The 24,702-nt window shown below is 38.5% G+C and overlaps 1 protein-coding gene across 4 annotated transcripts in view; it reads left to right on the top strand.

Annotated features, from left to right (window-relative positions):
* LOC128703752 (uncharacterized) overlaps positions 1-22,651 on the top strand; it is a 78,978-nt gene extending 56,327 nt beyond the window's left edge. For 3 of the 4 annotated variants that reach the window (XM_053798521.2, XM_053798518.2, XM_053798520.2), the window contains exons 2-3: positions 14,024-14,096; positions 14,334-22,651. In XM_053798521.2, the coding sequence (XP_053654496.2) occupies positions 14,340-16,370 (2,031 nt within the window). In that variant the 5' untranslated portion in view covers positions 14,024-14,096; positions 14,334-14,339 and the 3' untranslated portion in view covers positions 16,371-22,651. The remainder of the gene's footprint in view (positions 1-14,023; positions 14,097-14,333) is intronic. The other variant, XR_008409357.2, reaches the window with a different exon arrangement.
* Positions 22,652-24,702: the final 2,051 nt, after the last annotated feature.

Genomic DNA, 24,702 nt, shown 5'->3' with positions numbered 1-24,702 from the left:
TATACAAGTCAAGTTTTATTGTGTATACCTAGAAGTGAATGATTATTGTTGTATACCAAGAAGGAAATTATACAAGGACTGTCGTATATACCTTTGAAGAGTTTCGAGAGTTTCACTACTCTCGGAGCCCGGTCATGGGCCAGGGTCGTCTGGTGCTTGCTTGGTCAACCAGGCTGTTGCTACTGGAGGCCCACTGCCCCATATGTCCATCACAGCCTAGTTGATTTGGCACCTGGTGAAGATACTTTTCCAGTTTCCCTTTGAAGGCTTCTACATTTGTTCCATCCACGTTTCTGATATCTTCTGGTAAGATGTTGAATAGTCTGGAACCCCGGATGTTGATACAGTGTTTCCTTATTGTCCCCACCGCAACCCTGTTGCGGTGGGACAGATTTGGGACCAGGCCCTCGAGTACTTTCCAGGTATATACTATCAAGTATCTCTGTCTCCTCCGCTCCAGTGAGTACATGTTCAAGACTTGCAGGCGTTCCCAGTAGTTTAGATGCTTTACTGGCTCAATGTGAGCCGTAAATGATCTCTGTATTTGTTCCAGCTCCGATATTTCTCCTGCCCTGAACGGGGCCGTCAGCACTGAGGCAGAATTGGTTATAAATGACCATAATTTTTAAAGGGATGGACCGGTAAGCCAACTGAAGGCCTCGGTCAGATGACCATTATTATTATTATTATTATTATTATTATTATTATTATTATTATTATTATTATTATTATTATTATAATCAAGGGGGAAGCGCTAAACCCGGAGGATTATACAGCGCCTGGGGGGGATGTGGAAGGCATTCAGGCTTAATTCAGGGAACTGGAGCACAGATCCAATTCCCTAAATCAAGAGCCCCTCACCAACATCAAGGAACCTTCCTTGAGGGGGTTGGTCAGATGACCAAAGCTCCAAAGGCGGGTCATCATCTAAGACCAGCGTCAGGAAACACTTGTCCTGTTTCCTGACAAACCTTACCTAACCTAACCATCAGCACTGAGCAATATTCTAAATGAGGGAGCACTAGTGATTTAAAGAGTGTCACCATCGACATTATTTCCCTTGTTTTAAAAGTTCTCAATACCTATACCGTCATCTTCCTGACTGTCGTGATCTTTGTCTTATGTTCCTTAAAAGAAAGGTCAGCTGACATAATTATTCCCAGGTCTTTCACATGTTCCTTTCGTTCTGTTTGGTGACTTTATTGAGTTTTGTATATACCTAAAAGGAAACAATACGAGTGAAAAATTGTTGTGTAAACCAAGAAAACCGTACAAGTACTGTCTTGTATACCTAGAGGGAAACTATAAAAGTAAAGGTTTGTTGTATATACCAAGACAAGCTATACAAGTGAAGGATTGTTATATATACCAAGACAGGGAAGTACTTGTGTATTCTTGGTGTATGTTCTATCAGTGTTTCAATCCTTTATTTTCTTAATACAAACATCTTGTATATTTACCTCACTAATTCCTGGTCTCTATGTCAGTAATGCTGGTGAAGAGCTCTTGATCAAAGGAATTGGAACAAAACTTTTTGCCTAATTTATTATTATTAATTCTCTGTGACTTAGTAATGATAGTTGCAATTCCCACTGAAAGTGTTTGTCCTGCCTCCCACTGGAAGAGTTTGTCCTACCTCCCACAGGAAGAGTTTGTCCTACCTCCCACAGGAAGAGTTTGTCCTACCTCCCACTGGAAGAGTTTGTCCTACCTCCCACTGGAAGAGTTTGTCCTACCTCCCACTGAAAGAATTTGTCCTACCTCCCACTGGAAGAGTTTGTCCTACCTCCCACTGGAAGAGTTTGTCCTACCTCCCACTGGAAGAGTTTGTCCTACCTTCCACTGGAAGAGTTTGTCCTACCTCCCACTGGAAGAGTTTGTCCTACCTCCCAATGGAAGAGTTTGTCCTACCTCCCACTGGAAGAGTTTGTCCTACCTCCCACTGGAAGAGTTTGTCCTACCTCCCACTGGAAGAGTTTGTCCTACCTCCCACTGGAAGAGTTTGTCCTACCTCCCACTGGAAGAGTTTGTCCTACCTCCCACTGGAAGAGTTTGTCCTACCTCCGACTGGAAGAATTTGTACTACCTCCCACGGGAAGAGTTTGTACTTTATCCCACTGGAAGAGTTTGTCCTACCTCCCAATGGAAGAGTTTGGGCCCTCCCACTGGTTAAGTTTGCCCTCCCTTTCACTGGAAAAGTTTGCCCTCCCATACTAGAGAAATTGGCCAAGATCTATATGTAATAGGCATACACACAGCACATTAATAGCTTTATCCTAGGATAACCATGAAATACTTGTGATAGGCATACATGTATAGTAAAGTAGTAGCTTTATCCTAGGATAACCAGAAAATACATGCAATAGGCATACATATATAGTACATTAATCCAGTAAGGTCAGTGTTTTATCAACATCCTGATCTTTTTGTCTGGCTAGCCAATAGTGTTTATAAAACCTATCATTAATGCCTGGTGAACGTATTCACATGACGTGAACATTGTATACATTGCATTCTGCAGCATCAACTGCAAACTATGTTGATGTCACCTTGTGACAACTGTCAACAATGTGTGAGTTGATTATTGTTAATGTCATTTTGTGACAATTGTAGCAACCTGTTTTCAGATATTTGTAGCCTGACTCATCATTAATAAGAAGAACATAAGAACGAAGGAACACTGCAGAAGGCCTACTGGCCCATGCGAGGCAGGTCCAAGTCTCCTACCGGCTTAAGCCAATGCACCCAACCTAGTCAGGTCAGGTCACATTGACTTAAGGGAGGAACACGGCAACCGACCTGGTAGCACAAGCTATCACGTCTAACTCACACCCACCCACATCTACTCATGCAACAGAAACTTTGCTAGAAGCACCATATGTTTGACCTTAAGATTAGGTAATTTCAAAAGTTTAAATTTTTTTCTTTGTTGTATTAAAAAATCCACACCATCCCTGAGAGTTGGATATACAGACCCCGCTTATACAGCAGGTTAGGTTCCAGGCTGCTGCTGTGAAGCGAAAATCGGTGTAAAGTGGAACATAACCTTTTTTCACTTTCAAATGCATATAAAAGCCTGTTTACATTAACGTAAATTAAGCGAGCAATAGAGCTAGGCCTAAAAATGCATATACAGTACACATGTTGCTTACCTTAACATATTTTCATCCTTAGCTTATAGTGAGAGGTGTATGTATTTATTGTAGGAAGTCTGGATAAATGAACAAGGGGTATAATTGAAAACTGCTGCATTAGCAAAATGTTGTAAAGCAAAGCTCGGTGAAGTACCTTTACCTTTGATATACCTTTGAAGAGTTTCAAGAGTTTGTCTACTCTCTGAGCCTGGCCATGGGCCAGGCTTGTCTGGTGCTTGCCTGGTCAACCAGGCTGTTGCTGCTGGAGGCCTGTTGCCCTACATATCCATCACAAACTGGTTGGTCTGGTACCTGGTGAAGATAGTTGTCCAGTTCCGTCCTGAAGGGTTCCACACTTGTTCCAGCAGTGTTTCTGATATCTTCTGGTAAGATGTTGAAAAGTCTGGGACCCCGGATGTTGATACAGAGGGTGTATGTATGTGTGCACACACACAAGGGGTGTATCTGTGAATGTGAGATACTTTTTATATAATTGTGATTGTTTTTGAGAGTTTTTCAATGTTCTCAGCCCTGCCTGGGGGATAGGTAGGTCTGAGAGGATTGCTTTTTTCAGCCAGGCTGCTGCTAATGGCATGCCTTACTTTGACATACCTTTGAAGGCTTTTGAGAGTTTTCCCTAATATTTCAGCCTGGCCCTGGGCCAAGCTTGTCTGGCAGTTGCTTAATTAACCAGACTGTTACTGCTGGTACCCCATTTGCCCACATATCCATCACAGCTTGGTTGATCTGGTGCTTGGTGGAGGTACATGTCCAGTTTCCTTTTGAAAAACTCTGGAACACTCTCCAGGTATACTCTAGATATTGTTCCAACAGTGTTTTTATTATCTTGTGGGTAGAGTGTTGAACACTGGGCCCACAGATGTTGATACAATGTTTTCTTATTGTGCTCACAGCACCCGCTGTTTTTCACTGGGTTTATTTTATATATTCATTCTCCCATATCTCTCACTCTGGTATGTTATGGCAGTGTGCAGATTTGGGACCAGGCCTTCAGGCACTGTCTGTATACGTATTATCATGCTCTTTTCTCTGTCCACTCCATTGAGTACATATTTAAGACTGAGGCATTTCCCAGTAATTTAAATGCTTTATTGGGTTTATGTGGGCCATAAGTGATCTTTGTATTTTCTCTCTCTCTCTTTCTCCTTTCTTTTTTTCTTTGAATTCTTCATTCTTTCCATATCTAAGTAGCTGTAACTTATCACTCTTGAATGTCATGTTATTATCAAGTTTTTATCTAATTGCAATTTTTGGGGGGACCTCTGCTGAGGTGATTTTTATGCTTATTATGGTACATTATCTGCAGATGATAAGTAACCTTGATGAATGATTTTATCTATGTCTGGTATGAAGATAAGAAACAGCAAAGGCAGCAGGACAGTGCTCTGGGTACTAAGCTTTTTTGTGTTCTGCCTATCAGAAAATTGAAAATCTATTTGTCCACTTCCCTTTATGCAAAGGAGCATAATGGTGGCATGTCTGCAGTCTTTAAGGTCTCCAGGATTTTTGGTTGTATGTAAACTCTTCCTCCAAAGAATACTAAGTGCTCATGCTAGTGGAGTTTTGGACGTCTTTATAAATATAGAATTCAACGAATCTGGTCCAGGTGCTGCATGAGTAAGCATGTTTTCTATTTTTTAATTCTTCTGGATTTTTAATTACATTAGTTGTGTGAGCTGTGTGTTCTATTTGAGCTTCTTCTGTATGATACAAAAGCTTAAGTTTTTGTTCTAACTCTATAATCTCTTGGCAAAGGTTATATTTTTTGTCGTGATGTACTGTATTTGTGATTGTCTGTGACAAGTTCTTTGCTGTTCATGAAAATCAAATTTAGTGTATTTTCATTCCTTGTTAGTTCTCTGATCCATTGGTTCAAAGCAAACTTTTCGGAAACAAATCCCCATCCGTTCTCTGGTATGTATCTGTTGAGCTAATGTGCATCCAAGGACTGTTTCCAGTACAATGCTGTGATTTACCATCTTGTTTCAAATTTGGGAAATTGAAATCTCCAAGGTGGATAATATTTGGTGTATGATTCTCCAGGTTTTCGAGGCATTTATTTTCCTTTTTTGTTTCATGAACTTGTCAGGCATTGCTGACTGGTTTATATACAAGAATAGTCACCAGCTACCCATTTGCAATATTTTTGTATCTGCTGGTAGCAGGTTGAATAGTTTTGGATCATTGATGTTGGTGCAGTGTTCTTTTATTGTATCGAAAGTGCCACTGCTCTTCACTGGATCTGTTTTACACTCCTGTGTGTTCACACAGCTTACTTTAATCCCAGTTTTAGGGATTAAAATATTCTGGACTGATGTCATACAGGTAGCATGTAACCTTGTATGACACAAAGTACAGATTGGCTATCACTAATCCGGCAATCAGTTATCCGGTTCCATCAATAATCCGGCACTAATTTCAGCTAGCATAATTTCAAATTTCATCATTATAACGACTCAGAAATTGTGCAGATGGTTGTAAATTCACAGCAGCAAGCCAGTGGAGGAGAAAGCAGTGATGAAAATGAGGAAGATGTAGCAGAAAGAGTCTCTATTGATAGGGTAATTAAGTGTATGCTAACCTATCCACTCACTAATCCGGCACGCTACAGGTCCCAGTGATGACGGATTAGTGATGGCCGACCTGTATGTAGCTCCATCAAATGTGTGAAATAGATACGTTTGACATAAGCAGTCTTATATTAGGACAAGTTTCACTCGTCTAGAGTTTCATCAGTCCAAACATACCTATCACTGCACATGTGTATTTTATACACACACTATTGTATGTTTGATGACCCTTGTGTAACGTGCAAGTCAATAGACTTTAAGCCTAACCAACCAACCAAGTCATCCCTACATTGTCTTATTTCCCCAGTCTAATTCTCAGTGTGTTATGATGTGTTCTCAGGGTAATGGCTAGCCTGGTGTTGGCTGTGTGTAGTCAAAGATACCCACTGCTTCACCTGTTGGCTTGAAGCTGTGCCAAGTGGGGTACTATATTACCTGTTTCAACCAGGTGATTGTGTGGGTCAGAGTGAGAAAAAAATGTGTTTACCTGTTTGCAGTGCCAGGAATGAAGTTTACAGTTGTGGTTTTCTGTCTTCGGATATACTATACAGTATACCTATCAAAAAGGTTTTTTAAAATTATCGACGGTATTCTCGTGTTATTTCACGTTGGATTTAATTCTAGTTATAAACTGGTCTGTTTGTATAGAAATATTTTGTAATACAGTCCCATGTTTACTCTACTTCTTTTGTAGTTTTAAAGTTATCATTTTTCTCTACCGATGGCACAAATACATCATTTCTATATTGTGAAATACAGTGGTACCTCTAGTTACAAACTTAATTCGTTCCAGAAAGCTGTTTTAGTGCCGATACCGAATGAATTTGTTCCCATAAGGAATAGTGTAAATTAGATTAGTCCATTTCAGACCCCCAAAAATACACTTACATAATTGTTTGAGTTGGGAGCTGTTCGAAACTCGAGGTACCACTGTATTGTGAAATATCAAGGCTTTTTCTCTCTCAGATGAAAACAGTGATCCTTGAGTTATGATAGTAGTAATTTCCAGAAGGTGTATTGTACCTCAAAACTATCATAACTCAAACTTTAAAATACATTGTTTTATGACGGTTCATTCCAAGATGCCAGAGGTGCAATTTCTACTGTACCTTGGACAATGTCAAATATAACTTGCTGCCACTGTATCTCCCTTCATCTGCTTCACTCCTGTTCACAATAACAACAGTCTTTCCATCTCATTGATAATTTCTCTGCCTTTTTTTCACTGGCTTAGATTTGTCAGCCACATCAATATTCCCTGTTGTTTCTTTTTGCTTGGTAATAGTAGAGATGGTTGATTATGGAAAGGCATACTCATGCACCAGTGCACAATTTCTTGCTTGATCTTTAAAGCATTTCCTGTTTATTGTGCACTTAAGGGCCCCTGATTTGATAATGCAATTTTGAAGCCCAGAGTTAGTGTGGCAAAAAACAAACGGTAGCTTTAAGCTTAAGAGTAAGCAAACTGTAGTACAGTACAAACTCTGCAGTTGGCTAAGTTGCTACCATTGAACATTCAAAACCCATTGCTGATTGGCTGCTAAGTCACCCTCACAGACCCTGCCCCCCCCCTCTTATTGGCTCAGAAGGTGTCCAAGAGACAAGCTACCACATCGCTGGTTGGCTGAGGTCCACCCATGCGCACTGACCTTAATAATAATGTGGTACATGATAGTTGTATCATGTACAGGTATGTGATACAACTATTATATACCTAGTTGACATTATTGGCATACAGTGGACCCCCACTTAACGATCGCCTCCCAATGCGACCAATTATGTCAGTGTATTTATGTAAGTGCGTTTGTACGTGTATGACTCAAGAAATCGTAATGACACAATTGCAAACAAACCATACCCCCGGCCGGGATTGAACCCGCGGTCATAGTCTCAAAACTCCAGCCCGTCGCGTAGCCACTAGACCAGCTAGCCACAATAAGATTCATCCAACTGGGGGTCTGAAATGGACTAATCTACTTCACAATATTCCTTATGGGAACAAATTCGGTCAGTACTGGCACCTGAACATACTTCTGGAATGAAAAAATATCGTTAACCGGGGGGTCCACTGTAGTACTGCAAAGATAAAGCCCCTGGTTATGCAGAGCATTTCAGGCAACATAGGTTAATCTTGTTCCCCAGGATGCAACCCACAAAAGTCATGCCACCATATGCACATTGTATCTCCAATTTTTCATTGCAACTTGAAACTACATTCCTTTGTGGGTAAATAATAACTAAAATTATTGTAACTCAAAGGACCACTGAATTAAGATTATGCTAAACTATTTTATTAAAAGACAGCTTGGAGAGCAAGTTTGATCTAAAATTAATACGAGTGATTCTACACAAAATATCAGTTTTGTATGGGTTCAGTAGCTATGGCAGCTTTTAACAGTTTCACTTTAGCAAATCTAGTTCATTTTAAATTGATTACCAATTTGGATGGTGTATATATACAGATTTTGTGGAAATGCACAGACATAGGAACCAAAGCATATGTAGTAAATTAAAAAAATACAAGGAACATTATTTACAATATATTTAAAAAGTTTATAGTTTATAGGTAGTAGGTTGGTAGACAGCAACCACCCAGGGAGGTACTACCGTCCTGCCAAGTGAGTGTAAAACGAAAGCGTGTAATTGTTTTACATGATGGTAGGATTGCTGGTGTCTTTTGTCTGTCTCATAAATATGCAAGATTACAGGCATGTCTTGCTACTTCTACTTACACTTAGGTCACACTACACATACATGTACACGTTTATTTACACACACTCATCTGAGTTTTCTTTGATTTTATCTTAATAGTTCTTGGTCTTATTACTTTTCCTTTTATATCCATGGGGAAGTGGAATAAGAATCTTTCCTCTGTAAGCCATGCGTGTTGTAAAAGTCAACTAAAATGCCGGGAACAATGGGCTAGTAACCCCTTTTCCTGTAAAGATTACTAAAAAGAATAAGAAGAAGAAAATTGTCAAAGTGGGAAGTCTGAATGTGCGTGGATGTTGTGCAAATGATAAGAAAGAGATGATTGTGGATGTTATGAGTGAGAAGAAACTGGATGTCCTGGCTTTAAGTGAAACAAAGCTGAAGGGGGTGGGAGAGTTTCAATGGAGAGGAATAAATGGGATTAGGTCAGGGGTTTCAAATAGAGTTAGAGCTAAAGAAGGAGTAGCAATAATGTTGAAGGATAAGCTATGGCAGGAAAAGAGGGACTATAAATGTATAAATTCAAGGATTATGTGGAGTAAAATAAAGATTGGATGTGAAAAGTGGGTTATAGTAAGCGTGTATGCACCTGGAGAAGAGAGAAGTGTAGAGGAGAGAGAGAGAGATTCTGGGAAATGTTGATTGAATGCGTGGGGAGTTTTGAATCAAGTGTGAGAGTAATGGTGGTTGGGGATTTCAATGCTAAAGTGGGTAAAAATGTTATGGAGGGAGTAGTAGGTAAATTTGGGGTGCCAGGGGTAAATGTAAATGGGGAACCTTTAATTGAGCTATGTGTAGAAAGAAATTTTGTAATAAGTAATACATATTTTATGAAAAAGAGGATAAATAAATATACAAGGTATGATGTAGCACATAATGAAAGTAGTTTGTTAGATTATGTATTGGTGGATAAAAGGTTGATGGGTAGGCTCCAGGATGTACATGTTTATAGAGGGGCAACTGATATATCGGATCATTATTTAGTTGTAGCTACAGTTAGAGTAAGAGGTAGATGGGAAAAGAGGAAGGTGGCAACAACAAGTAAGAGGGAGGTGAAAGTGTATAAACTAAGGGAGGAGGAAGTTCGGGCGAGATATAAGCGACTATTGGCAGAAAGGTGGGCTAGTGCAAAGATGAGTAGTGGGGGGCTTGAAGAGGGTTGGAATAGTTTTAAAAATGCAGTATTAGAATGTGGGGCAGAAGTTTGTGGTTATAGGAGGGTGGGGGCAGGAGGAAAGAGGAGTGATTGGTGGAATGATGAAGTAAAGGGTGTGATAAAAGAGAAAAAGGTAGCTTACGAGAGGTTTTTACAAAGCAGAAGTGTTATAAGAATAGCAGAGTATATGGAGAGTAAAAGAAAGGTGAAGAGAGTGGTGAGAGAGTGCAAAAGGAGAGCAGATGAAAGAGTGGGAGAGGCACTGTCAAGAAATTTTAATGAAAATAAGAAAAATTTTGTAGTGAGTTAAACAAGTTAAGAAAGCCTAGGGAAAGTATGGATTTATTATTTTTTTTTTATTATCACACCGGCCGATTCCCACCAAGGCAGGGTGGCCCGAAAAAGAAAAACTTTCACCATCATTCACTCCATCACTGTCTTGCCAGAAGGGTGCTTTACACTACAGTTTTTAAACTGCAACATTAACACCCCTCCTTCAGAGTGCAGGCACTGTACTTCCCATCTCCAGGACTCAAGTCCGGCCTGCCGGTTTCCCTGAATCCCTTCATAAATGTTACTTTGCTCACACTCCAACAGCACGTCAAGTATTAGAAACCATTTGTCTCCATTCACTCCTATCAAACACGCTCACGCATGCCTGCTGGAAGTCCAAGCCCCTTGCACACAAAACCTCCTTTACCCCCTCCCTCCAACCCTTCCTAGGCCGACCCCTACCCCGCCTTCCTTCCACTACAGACTGATACACTCTTGAAGTCATTCTGTTTCGCTCCATTCTCTCTACATGTCCGAACCACCTCAACAACCCTTCCTCAGCCCTCTGGACAACAGTTTTGGTAATCCCGCACCTCCTCCTAACTTCCAAACTACGAATTCTCTGCATTATATTCACACCACACATTGCCCTCAGACATGACATCTCCACTGCCTCCAGCCTTCTCCTCGCTGCAACATTCATCACCCACGCTTCACACCCATATAAGAGCGTTGGTAAAACTATACTCTCATACATTCCCCTCTTTGCCTCCAAGGACAAAGTTCTTTGTCTCCACAGACTCCTAAGTGCACCACTCACTCTTTTTCCCTCATCAATTCTATGATTCACCTCATCTTTCATAGACCCATCCGCTGACACGTCCACTCCCAAATATCTGAATACGTTCACCTCCTCCATACTCTCTCCCTCCAATCTGATATTCAATCTTTCATCACCTAATCTTTTTGTTATCCTCATAACCTTACTCTTTCCTGTATTCACCTTTAATTTTCTTCTTTTGCACACCCTACCAAATTCATCCACCAATCTCTGCAACTTCTCTTCAGAATCTCCCAAGAGCACAGTGTCATCAGCAAAGAGCAGCTGTGACAACTCCCACTTTGTGTGTGATTCTTTATCTTTTAACTCCACGCCTCTTGCCAAGACCCTCGCATTTACTTCTCTTACAACCCCATCTATAAATATATTAAACAACCACGGTGACATCACACATCCTTGTCTAAGGCCTACTTTTACTGGGAAATAATTTCCCTCTTTCCTACATACTCTAACTTGAGCCTCACTATCCTCGTAAAAACTCTTCACTGCTTTCAGTAACCTACCTCCTACACCATACACTTGCAACATCTGCCACATTGCCCCCCTATCCACCCTGTCATACGCCTTTTCCAAATCCATAAATGCCACAAAGACCTCTTTAGCCTTATCTAAATACTGTTCACTTATATGTTTCACTGTAAACACCTGGTCCACACACCCCCTACCAAAGTATGGATTTGTCAGTTAAAAACAGAGTAGGGGAGTTAGTAGATGGGGAGAGGGAGGTATTAGGTAGATGGCGAGAATATTTTGAGGAACTTTTAAATGTTGAGGAAGAAAGGGAGGTGGTAATTTCATGCACTGGCCAGGGAGGTATACCATCTTTTAGGAGTGAAGAAGAGCAGAATGTAAGTGCGGTGGAGGTACGTGAGGCATTACGTAGAATGAAAGGGGGTAAAGCAGCTGGAACTGATGGGATCATGACAGAAATGTTAAAAGCAAGGGGGGATATAGTGTTGGAGTGGTTGGTACTTTTGTTTAATAAATGTATGAAAGAGGGGAAGGTACCTAGGGATTGACAGAGAGCATGTATAGTCCCTTTATATAAAGGGAAGGGGGACAAAAGAGATTGTAAAAATTATAGAGGAATAAATTTACTGAGTATACCAGGAAAAGTATACGGTAGGGTTATAATTGAAAGAATTAGAGGTAAGACAGAATGTAGGATTGCGGATGAGCAAGGAGGCTTCAGAGTGGGTAGGGGATGTGTAGATCAAGTGTTTACATTGAAGCATATATGTGAACAGTATTTGGATAAAGGTAGGGAAGTTTTTATTGCATTTATGGATTTAGAAAAGGCATATGATAGAGTGGATAGAGGAGCAATGTGGCAGATGTTGCAAGTATATGGAATAGGTGGTAAGTTACTAAATGCTGTAAAGAGCTTTTATGAGGATAGTGAGGCTCAGGTTAGGGTGTGTAGAAGAGAGGGAGAATACTTCCCGGTAAAAGTAGGTCTTAGACAGGGATGTGTAATGTCACCATGGTTGTTTAATATATTTATAGATGGGGTTGTAAAAGAAGTAAATGCTAGGGTGTTCGGGAGAGGGGTGGGATTAAATTATGGGGAATCAAATTCAAAATGGGAATTGACACAGTTACTTTTTGCTGATGATACTGTGCTTATGGGAGATTCTAAAGAAAAATTGCAAAGGTTAGTGAATGAGTTTGAGAATGTGTGTAAAGGTAGAAAGTTGAAAGTGAACATAGAAAAGAGTAAGGTGATGAGGGTATCAAATGATTTAGATAAAGAAAAATTGGATATCAAATTGGGGAGGAGGAGTATGGAAGAAGTGAATGTTTTCAGATACTTGGGAGTTGACGTGTCGGCGGATGGATTTATGAAGGATGAGGTTAATCATAGAATTGATGAGGGAAAAAAGGTGAGTGGTGCGTTGAGGTATATGTGGAGTCAAAAAACGTTATCTATGGAGGCAAAGAAGGGAATGTATGAAAGTATAGTAGTACCAACACTCTTGTATGGATGTGAAGCTTGGGTGGTAAATGCAGCAGCGAGGAGACGGTTGGAGGCAGTGGAGATGTCCTGTCTAAGGGCAATGTGTGGTGTAAATATTATGCAGAAAATTCGGAGTGTGGAAATTAGGAGAAGGTGTGAAGTTAATAAAAGCATTAGTCAGAGGGCAGAAGAGGGGTTGTTGAGGTGGTTTGGTCATTTAGAGAGAATGGATCAAACTAGAATGACATGGAAAGCATATAAATCTATAGGGGAAGGAAAGAGGGGGTAGGGGTCGTCCTCGAAAGGGTTGGAAAGAGGGGGTAAAGGAGGTTTTGTGGGTGAGGGGCTTGGACTTCCAGCAAGCGTGCATGAGCGTGTTAGATAGGAGTGAATGGAGACGAATGATACTTGGGACCTGACGATATGTTGGAGTGTGAGCAGGGTAATATTTAGTGAAGGGATTCAGGGAAACCGGTTATTTTCATATAGTCGGACTTGAGTCCTGGAAATGGGAAGTACAATGCCTACACTTTAAAGGAGGGGTTTGGGATGTTGGCAGTTTGGAGGGATATGTTGTGTATCTTTATATGTATATGCTTCTAAACTGTTGTATTCTGAGCGCTCTGCAAAAGCAGTGATAATGTGTGAGTGTGGTGAAAGTGTTGAATGATGATTAAAGTATTTTCTTTTTGCGGATTTTCTTTCTTTTTTGGGTCACCTTGCCTCGGTGGGAGATGACCGACTTGTTGAAAAAAAAAAAAAATTAAAAAGTTAATAGTATATAGCATATCAACACCGCTGCTCTAGCATTTCAACTAAAAAGGCATAATTGCTATATACCAAGGCACATACTCAATTGTAAGGTGCTAGCACTGCACCGTAGGGGATTATTAGAAGTTTATTAGAAAGTGGTGCACATATGGTACAGGTTTGATTACTTAAGCACACTCATCCTGTGAGGAGGAGTAAGGAGTGCCTTGTTGCTGGTGGAGGCTCATGATGTAAGGAAATCAGACTTAAACCAATTTGGATTACATCTGATTACTAGTAATTCTTATTAGGCTATTTTTTTTCACTGTACATTATTTTTAAATTCCATTGTTATAAGCATTATTCTTTATTTATATTATCCCTTTGATTATGTAAGGACTCTTTTCAGATTAATAAATTTCTTTTAAACACTATTAATTTTGTTTTTATTTTTCAGTTTACTTCTCTAGATCTTATTTTTTTTTCATGAAAATTGGTACAGCAGAGTGTTAAAGCAATAGGTTCCCATTCCCTTGGCACAGTATGACCCCTATAGGTTTAGCACTTCCCTGATTTTTCTAGCAAGTAATTTAATATTTTTGTTTGCAGGTGCTCTTGCAGCTTACACTATCATACCAGATTTTAGAAGAAAACCTTTTTGTTGACGTAAATACATTTTAACGTGAGTACGGGTATCTGTAAATCCCATTTTTGGTATATTCTTCTTTTTGTTTTTAAATTGTCTTGTATACAGTAAATAATATGTGAATACCGAGGTAAGTATGAGGAGTTAGTTTTATAAATGTTTTAAGTCGTACATTGTTAAATATCTTGCTACTTTTATATTGGTTGCAATATACAGAATTATGGCATGTCAATTTTATACTAATTTTACTTTTGAATTAATTTTGTATAACAGGTCATCATGGGAGTGGAGAAAGGAAGCATTCGTAACAGTGATGGTTACTGGATCAAAGGTGAAGGAGGCCACAAACATGGCTTTGCTCTTCTAAATGATCTTAAGAAGATGAACGCCATCACTGTGCCTGCTATTCTCGAGTATGCTGCTAATAATCATGGAGAAGCATCTTGTATGGGCACCAGGAAACTCTTGGCAAGGGAAAGGATTTTGGAAAAGGGCAAAAAACTGGAGAAGTTACATTTTGGTGACTACTTTTATAGATCATATAAAGATGTTCAAGAAATGGTTGTGAAATTCAGTGATGGAATTCGAAACTTAGGACTGGGTAATGGTGACCGCGTTGCTGTGTTTGCGGAGACACGAGCTGAATGGTATGTGGCAGCTGTTGGATGCCTGCGCAGTGGTTTGAGTGTGGTAACTCTCTACACAAATTTGCCAAACGAAAGTATTGCTCTGTGTCTCAAGGAAACTGAAGTTAACACGCTCATCACTACCCATGATTTATTACCTCGTGTGGTTAAAATACTTCCTAAGTGTAACTTAGTGACCAATGTCATTGTTATTGAAGACCAGCTTGATGGTATTGGATCTGTTGAAGAGGTTTCTAAGGAAGTCACTGTAATTCCTTTCCAGGATATATTAAATTTGGAATCCTCAGAAAAGAGCAAGCCATTAGTACTACCAACACCTGATGCTATAGCTATTATCATGTATACAAGTGGATCAACAGGCCATCCAAAAGGAGTTGAATTAACACACAGCAACATTTTTGCCTCTATTTCAGCTTATTGTATCCAAGCTGACTTAAGATTAGGGGATCGATATATTGCATATCTTCCATTAGCACATGTTATGGAACTGGCCACGGAGACAGCCCTAATTGCCATGAATGTCACTATAGCTTATTCTTCTCCATTCACTTTAACAAATAGCAGTGCAAAGATTATGAAAGGCACCATAGGAGATGCCAGAGTAGTCAAACCCACGTGTATGAGTGCTGTACCACTCATCTTAGAGAGAATAATTAAGGGAGTTACTAAAGTGATTGAAGACCAAGGTCATTTGAAAGCTAGGATCTTTTATGAAGCATTAAAATATAAGCAAAAACAAGTGGGTCCTTCTTTTGCTAGTAAAGTCCTGGATGCCCTTGTATTCAATAGAGTTAAGGAGGAGCTTGGAGGGCAGTTAAGAATGCTGGTAGTGGGTGGGGCACCACTATCTCCAGAAATTCATAATAAAATTCGAGCACTATTTGGCTGCACACTTCAGGTTGGTTATGGAGCTACCGAGACCTCAGCTTGTATCAGCAGCATGGATACCAAAGATTCTCGTGCGGGACATTGTGGACCACCTAACCATGGGGTGCTGCTCTCATTAGAGGACTGGGAGGAAGGAGGTTATCTGTCAACAGATAAGCCCAACCCTCGGGGTGAAATTGTCGTGGGTGGACCAATGGTATCTAGAGGTTACTTTCGTCTCCAAGAGAAAACCGAAGAGGTGTTCTTTAATAGAGATGGAGTTAGATGGTTCAGAACTGGTGACATTGGTGAGATTGATGAAACTGGTGTCCTGCATGTGGTAGACCGAAAGGCAGACCTTGTTAAGCTGAATAATGGTGAATATGTCTCCTTGGGGAGTATTGAGAGTAAACTTAAGACTCATAAGATTATAGAGAGTATTTGTGTATGTGCTTATCCAGGAGCCCAGAATACTGTAGCCATAGTTGTTCCTGTAGTTGATTACCTAAAGAAAGTAGGCATGAAACTAGGTCATTTAGACGATACACCTATTAACAATCTTTGCAGCAATGCAAAAGTTGTGAAAGCTGTTCTTGAAGAGCTGCTTGACCATGGCAAGAACCAAGGACTTGGGCGTTGGGATCTTCCGGCAGGAATCTTCCTTACTCTTGAGCCTTGGACTCCTGAATCAGGATTGGTCACTGCAGCACTTAAAATTAAAAGGGTCCCCATTAAGTCCCATTTTCAAGCTGAACTTGACACTTTATACAGCCAGCTGGAACAGGTCACCAACTAGAAATGTGCAAATTAAAATATTTTGGCTTCATTTGAATTTTGTTGCAGTTAATACAACTTTTGCATTCATGTTAATCAGACAAGAAAGTAGAAATGGGCAAAAATACGTAAGGTACAAATTCCCACTCAATGTACTGTGGCTTTAGGTGAATCAGCCATTGCAAGATGTTCCATTTCTATTTGTAATGCATATGTGATATTCATTTACTGTATGTGATCAGTACGGGTCACAACATATTGAAGTCTTGATACAGGTGCTCCTCGACTTACAATGGTTCAGCTTGTGATGATTCATCTTTATGATGGTGCAGAAGCTATTACAGTAATTATTTGTTTATTTACTTATTCAGTGACAGTTATTTATTTATTTAGAGGATCATGTTCGTATCAGACTTAGGATATTTTCGACTTAAAATGGGTTTGTTAGAACCTAACCCCATCACAAGTCAAGGAGCATTTGTATGTGAGAGAAAGTGTTGATGGCCTGATGTGTAAAGTGCTGCATCTCTGGAGAGCCATTGAGCAGGCTTTATCCTCTGTACACGAAGCTTGAGATGTATGAACCGACTTTGTTTTACATGCCTTGTTGTTTACAAGCATAAAGAGCTTTTTCTCCAAAATTAATAAAATTTCTCATAAATGTTCAAAATATAGTGTTCATAAAAATTACTGAATATACAATACTTCCCAGTAACAGATTTAAGATTGCTTTGGAGAACACTTTTTTTTTTTTTAGGTAAATATTCTCTAGTTTTTTGCTGAATTAATTTTTACAAGTTTAACTGCCAGGTTAGAGTGATAGTTTAGTGTGAGAATTAGTGCCTTAGTAGATTTGTGGTGCATAGTTATAATGTGACAGTATACCTTATTGGTGACTGCTGGGGGGGGGGTGAAGGAACGGGGCCATTGTCCCTTCGTATATCAGGGCTGTGTTAAGGAAAAAGCAACCTTATTGATATCAAGCTCTGTGTTTCCATATTCCTTTTGATTTCCTTGTCCCTTGGAACTTTTACCCCTTCCTAGATATATACACTCCCATACCTGGAAAAGTTCCAATGGAAAAGTTCCACAGTATGTTGGGCTTTCCATATTAGTAGTCCAGAAGGAGTAAAACTGCCTAATCCTTGATAAAGAATAACTGCCTCATTTAACTTCAAGGTTACTTCTCATTTTTGTAGTACCATTTGGCCCATACGGGTTTAGCATTTTCTGTGACTAATTATCACATTTGCTTTGTGAATTATTTACGTAGTAACTACTTTTTGGGCTTGGTTCTCCAGTTTCTTCCTTTTTTTAAAAATTAGTTATGGTTGTACAATGTAGAGGTTGAGTGTCTCGCATATTGACTTGTAGCTCAGTGGTAGCACGTTTCACTTGCAAACGAAGGACCCTGGTTCACTCTTTAGTGTAAGTTGAGACATTTGGGCAGGTCTCCTTGCACCTGCTTCTCTTGTTCATCTAGCATTAAACGAGAACCAGGATAATAATAAGCTTTTGTGGATTGCAGTATGGGGTACAGCACCTACGAATCCCATTGCAAATTAGCTACAACACTTGTCTTTCCAGGGTTACCTTGGATTAATTAAAAGCCCTCTGGGGGTAATAATAGGAAGAAAATTCTTTTACAAATAGTAATGCAGTTTTTTTTAGTTCATTTTTTTTTTTCAAATGAAACTGAAAAAGTGCATTCAAGATTAAATAGCAAGTACTGATTTTCAGACGAGATGTTGATGAGTGGAATAATCTTAAAAGTAGTCAATGAAGCTAAAAGCTTTGGTAGTTTTAAAAAGAGATTAGATAAATATATGAGTGAGGAGGGCTGGGTTTAACCCTTTAACTGTCCAAGCAGATCTACGTTCACATGCGTAGGGCTCCAAAAGTAGATCTATGTTTTTTTTACATATTTTCAAACATAAAAAAAAAAAACATAGGTCAAAGTTTTTTTACACGTTTTCAAATGTAAAAAAAAAAATCCTTTTTTTTTTACATACTTTCAAATGTTGAAAAAATATAGATCTATGTTTGGACAGTTTAAGGGTTAATTAGTACCTAAGGTACTGAAGCAAATTCTTTGTCACTCAGGTAGATGGGAATGGGCCAGTAGGCCTACTGCAGTGCTTCTCTATTCTTAGGTTCTTATGAAGGCTTTTCAATGTTGGATGGACTTTTTCGGTTGCAATTTACAAACATAGAGTGAAGAGAGCTTGATGTATTTCACGGAGTGATTTTTCACCATTTTCTGTGAAATTTGTTTGGGAAAAAAGATATGAATTGTGGTTGCTGTGAACTAAGAGATAGTCAGACTTAAACCAAAGACTGAAGCAATATAGAAACTATATGGATTTATTGCATGAAGCATTATAGAAACTACATTAATTTATTGCATAAATCAATATAAAAACATTGATTTATTGAATGCTAATCTAAGCCTCTAAATTATAAGAGCACTGTGTTTACATTTGATTTTTTCAAGAAAGCGATATTTGGTGAATTATAAGATACATAAAGGAAGATACTACATATTTTGGTTGAAAATAAACGAATGGATTTTAAGTGTAATACATTTTATCGATAAATATGTTTCACAATCTTGCACAATTATTCGACATGCAGTTGGTTGTGTTCAAGCACAGTTGAAATTAATATTTGGAGGGTTTATACAGTGAGAGGTACATACTGTGTGTGTGTATATATGTCGTGCCAAATAGGTAAAACTGTAAGTTAGCAAGAACTCATTTAAAATTAAGTCTTGTCTAAAATTTACTCTTATACATTTAAAGATATATTTTTTCATTAATGTTAATGTAAAAATTAATAATTTTGTTCCAACAGAACTTTAGAAAACTTACCTAACCTTATTATAACAATCACAATTAATTTAACCTAATCCAACTAAATATATTTTAGATACATTTACAATAATTTAATAAACAAGCACAGTGAAATATATTTTTTCATTAGCTTCAGAAGGATTTTTGTGAAATTATTGCACACACAAATTTTTGCTTACCTTATTCGGCAAACAGTGTTGCTATTTAATCCAGAATTGCAAGTTTTACTTATTCGGCATGACATGTATATGCATTTATGTACATTCACACACACACACTGTATGTAATACATGGTATATGTATTGTGGATGTATTACAAAGGTTTATCTTTTTAATGATGCACAGAATATTTGTGCATATACATGCACTGAGGTATATATCTGGGTATATGCTGAGAGTTTTACTTAGTCTCTGTTTTGGAAGTTAAAGCATACTTGAGTGTCAGTTTATAGGCATCACGTAGACCCTTGTGCAATTGATAGGCTTTACATCTGTTTGCAAATAAAATGGTTATGACTATGACCATAATTTTTAAAGGTATGGACCGGTAAGCCAGTGAAAGGCCTCGGTCAGTTGACCAAAAGCTGCAATGGTGGGTCATCTAAGACCCGTGTCAGGAAACTCGTGTCCTGTTTCCTGATGAACCTTACCTAACCTAACCTTTAAATCTGCCAAACTGCACTAAATCACTGAAAATAAAGCCTATGTATGATGCATTATTAGAAGTGTTAGGCCTAAATGTGAGGTTTGCAATTGCATATACAGTATTGCATAAAATAGTATTTCCACTAAGAATTGCAATACAGTTTTGCATTTTGTACAAAATTAAGCTACTTATGTGAATAAGATTGTTAAAATTTATTCCATAATCGTGTATTAGCTGCACTTCAGCCAGTGCTAATTTTTTTTTATATATTTATTATGTATTATATAATTTTTATCTAGAAAGAAACATTTTTATTTATGTCTGTTGAGTGATGAATGTTTTTGTTTTTGAGTCATCCTTGATGGAAAATGACCGATGTGTATAAAATATTTTGTCTTGTTTCACACTTGTTACTATTAGTTTGCTATAATAATTAAAGTATAATTTATACTTTTGTTTTGCTATTGTGTGTGTATTACACATGTCTATGGGAGTATAAACAAGTAAATTCCACATGGATAGAAATAAGAAGTAGAAAGAGTCTGAAAACACATTAAAAATAAGTATATATTTTAGCAACACTCAGAGACCCTTTTTAGTTACTGAAGATTGGTATCTGATCGAGTTAGAAATATATAAACCCTTTCCACTATGTTTTATTTTCTGATCAGCATTTATGACATGTACATTTAGAAGGGAAGGTCAGGTATATGTAGTGACATGCATAATTGAATGATCTCAGCATGTAGAGTAATTGAACCACCTACATTTATGTTATGTGATGATGTACGAGGCATTGCACGGCAAAAATGAAGCGCCATCATGGTTAAAACCAGGGCTAGTGAACAAACCAATTCTGTTACATCTCTGTTTGAGGGGATGTGTATATACTGTGTTCTAGATCAATAAGTTTGATAGCCCCATAACAAAGTATTTGGGTAACTTTATCTTCATAACTTCAGTATACCCTCTTCCCATGCCTGCATTTTTCTCCAGTGTTTAAATTTTATGTTTATTCATTTCTGCTGTACAATGCCTCACACTTTGAATGTTAGGAAAATTAATATGGAAAAATACACAAATAACCCGCACATAGAAGAGAGAAGCTTATGACGATGTTTCGGTTCGACTTGGACCATTTACAAATTGACTTTGCAAATGGTCCAAGTCGGACCGAAACGTCGTCGTAAGCTTCTCTCTTCTATGTGCGGGTTATTTGTGTATTGTTCCAGTCACGGTATTGTGCCTTTTTTTTGTTATTGTTAATATGGAAAAAATTAATGTGTGCTTTATACCACAATTAAGCTGGAAGTGTTGTAAAATTTCTATGCACAATGTTTGCTACCACATTTTCCATCATGTAAGATACATCTTTGCATTAGATGCATTTAAGTTATGGAGAAGACTTGATTAATGTACATTATCACACATACTCTACTGCTACCAATATTACTTTGGCCGCATAAAAAGAATCAGGTAATTTTTTTAATCTACGTTTTTGGACCATATGAAAAATTTGTTTTTTGTGTGACAGAAGATATATACTAACTGTCCATTCAATGCCTCGAAGTATTATCAGTGCCTTTGTGTGCCTTTCTAGTTCTTAAATTTAAATGAATCGGATGCCTATATGTTGTGTATTGAAGGAAGATTATTCAGTCATGGATGTTATGATGGCTAATAGAGCTCAGTAATTTTAATGTTGTAGCACTTTTGTTTGTGAATACAATGTGATCAAAGATAAAGCATAATAATAATAATCCACAAAGAAAAATCAATAGTTTGAGCTATCTTGGATCATAATTAAAACTTCAGTGCCAGCTGTTGTTAATATATTCATTGGAAAGCAGTAAATCCATAAGGGTCATTTAGTGCCTAACAAATGAGAGGTACTTGGGTTTGATTGAAGGGAGAGGATAGCATCAGCTCCTTGGATGCAGAACCCTTCCTTATGATCAAGGCATACGTTGTAATGGGGATGCCAACTGCTAGGATGCATCAAAGTGAGAAAGTTTTGTCATCAAAATAGCCATGTATCCCTGCACCATTTATTTTCAGAAACTTCTGTCATTGAGGTACTCAGATAACCATGTATCCCTGCAACATTATTTTCAGAAACTTGTCATTGAGGTATACATGTATCTCTGCAACATAATTATTTCATAATGAACCTGAGCAGCTTGAGCAGTCCAAAAATTGTTGTCATTTTAGTCTTGTATGCATTTCATCAGTGAAATCAGCCCATCAAATGCCTTCCTTTAAGCTTGTGGAAGGCTCATAGTTCAAGGAATTGCAGCCACATTTCCCTCTGATAAACCCTGATTGCATCCCATTCCCAAGTCACTGTCCCTGAAGAGTTTAGTGCTTCCCCATGAATGTAATGAGAGAAGTCATCATAACATAATGTAAAAGAACAAGGTCATAGTTCCATGTTTAGGCCAAGTCTGATTTTTTGTACAATTTATTTAAAAATGGAAAAGTTTTTATTTTTTTATTTTTTTTTTAAAAAAGGATTGTATTCCTCTCACCGGCTGTTATATGCAGTCTGATTTTTTTTATTAACAAGACACTATGTGGCTTAGGGCATTTTATTGAAAAGACATACATTGACCAAGGGCTTTTTTGACAAAGTTCCTGGTGATGATACAGTGTCTTCATAAAATGACATAAACCACACTTTGTCTTATTACATCCTTGTTGGTACATAATGCCATTGATGTACCTGCTCTGAATTGTCTTTTTTTTTTTCACTTTAACTGATTGAATTGTTTTTATACATGGGCAATATATTGTATTCTGACTTAGTGTATATTGTTTTATTTCCTCATATTGTTTTCTGCCCCTCAAGGTGGGGTGCCTTGATATTCATGGAAGGCTCTTAGTCCAGGTAATTGAAGCTACACTTCACTTTTGTAGATCTTGTCTCTCTATACCTCACTTGCCCCTAGATCCTGATTTGTTTCATGTACTTTCTTCTGCTCTTTTTTTTTCCCCCTTATTTTTTGACCAATTTGTGGCTTTTTGATGTGAACTGAACTTTGAGTTTTGTCTTGTGGACTGTGTTGTGGAACTTTTCCCCAGATATTTTTACCACTTTGTCCCACTCATGCACATGTGAGTATGTTAGATAGGAGTGAGTGGAGATGAACTTTACTTGTTCTTTTTAGGTCACCCTGCCTTGGTAGGATACGGCCGGTTCATTGAAAAAAAAAAATACGTATATACAGCCTCTCCTCACTTAGTGATGTACTCTTTTTACCTAAATAATGTATATTAGAGCTGATTTCCTCTATTCTGTTTATTACAATATACAGTGCACTACTGTAGAAACATTTAATAATATGCCAGAAATGTTATAAATGGTGCAAATGTAACATTAAAACAATGCCAAACGCCCTACCATTATAGTATGCTACTCGGCTACATATTCGTTTACCAACGAGGTCTTAGGTACCTAGGGATTGGCACAGATCATGTATTTTTTTTTTTATTATTTTTTTTATTATCACACTGGCCAATTCCCACCAAGGCAGGGTGGCCGGAAAAAGAAAAACTTTCACCATCATTCACGCCATCACTGTCTTGCCAGAAGGGTGCTTTACACTACAGTTTTTAAACTGCAACATTAACACCCCTCCTTCAGAGTGCAGGCACTGTACTTCCCATCTCCAGGACTCAAGTCCGGCCTGCCGGTTTCCCTGAACCCCTTCATAAATGTTACTTTGCTCACACTCCAACAGCACGTCAAGTATTAAAAACCATTTGTCTCCATTCACTCCTATCAAACACGCTCATGCATACCTGCTGGAAGTCCAAGCCCCTCGCACACAAAACCTCCTTTACCCCCTCTCTCCAACCTTTCCTAGGCCAACCCCTACCCCGCCTTCCTTCCACTACAGACTGATACACTCTTGAAGTCATTCTGTTTTGCTCCATTCTCTCTACATGTCCGAACCACCTCAACAACCCTTCCTCAGCCCTCTGGACAACAGTTTTGGTAATCCCGCACCTCCTCCTAACTTCTAAACTATGAATTCTCTGCATTATATTCACACCACACATTGCCCTCAGACATGACATCTCCACTGCCTCCAGCCTTCTCCTCGCTGCAACATTCATCACCCATGCTTCACACCCATATAAGAGCGTTGGTAAAACTATACTCTCATACATTCCCCTCTTTGCCTCCAAGGACAAAGTTCTTTGTCTCCACAGACTCCTAAGTGCACCACTCACTCTTTTTCCCTCATCAATTCTATGATTCACCTCATCTTTCATAGACCCATCCGCTGACACGTCCACTCCCAAATATCTGAATACATTCACCTCCTCCATACTCTCTCCCTCCAATCTGATATTCAATCTTTCATCACCTAATCTTTTTGTTATCCTCATAACCTTACTCTTTCCTGTATTCACCTTTAATTTTCTTCTTTTGCACACCCTACCAAATTCATCCACCAATCTCTGCAACTTCTCTTCAGAATCTCCCAAGAGCACAGTGTCATCAGCGAAGAGCAGCTGTGACAACTCCCACTTTGTGTGTGATTCTTTATCTTTTAACTCCACGCCTCTTGTCAAGACCCTCGCATTTACTTCTCTTACAACCCCATCTATAAATATATTAAACAACCACGGTGACATCACACATCCTTGTCTAAGGCCTACTTTTACTGGGAAATAATTTCCCTTTTTCCTACATACTCTTAACTTGAGCCTCACTATCCTCGTAAAAACTCTTCACTGCTCCTTTATATAAAGGGAAGCGGGGACAAAAAGAGATAAAAATTATAGGGGAATACATTGACTAAGTATACCAGATAAAGTGTATGGTAGGGTTATTATTGAAAGAATTA

The sequence above is a fragment of the Cherax quadricarinatus genome, chromosome 87 (assembly GCF_038502225.1).
Source record: "Cherax quadricarinatus isolate ZL_2023a chromosome 87, ASM3850222v1, whole genome shotgun sequence".
NCBI classification, from domain to species: Eukaryota; Metazoa; Arthropoda; class Malacostraca; order Decapoda; family Parastacidae; genus Cherax; species Cherax quadricarinatus.
Note: the sequence above shows the minus strand (reverse complement) of the source record. Positions and strands in the feature narration are given on the sequence as shown.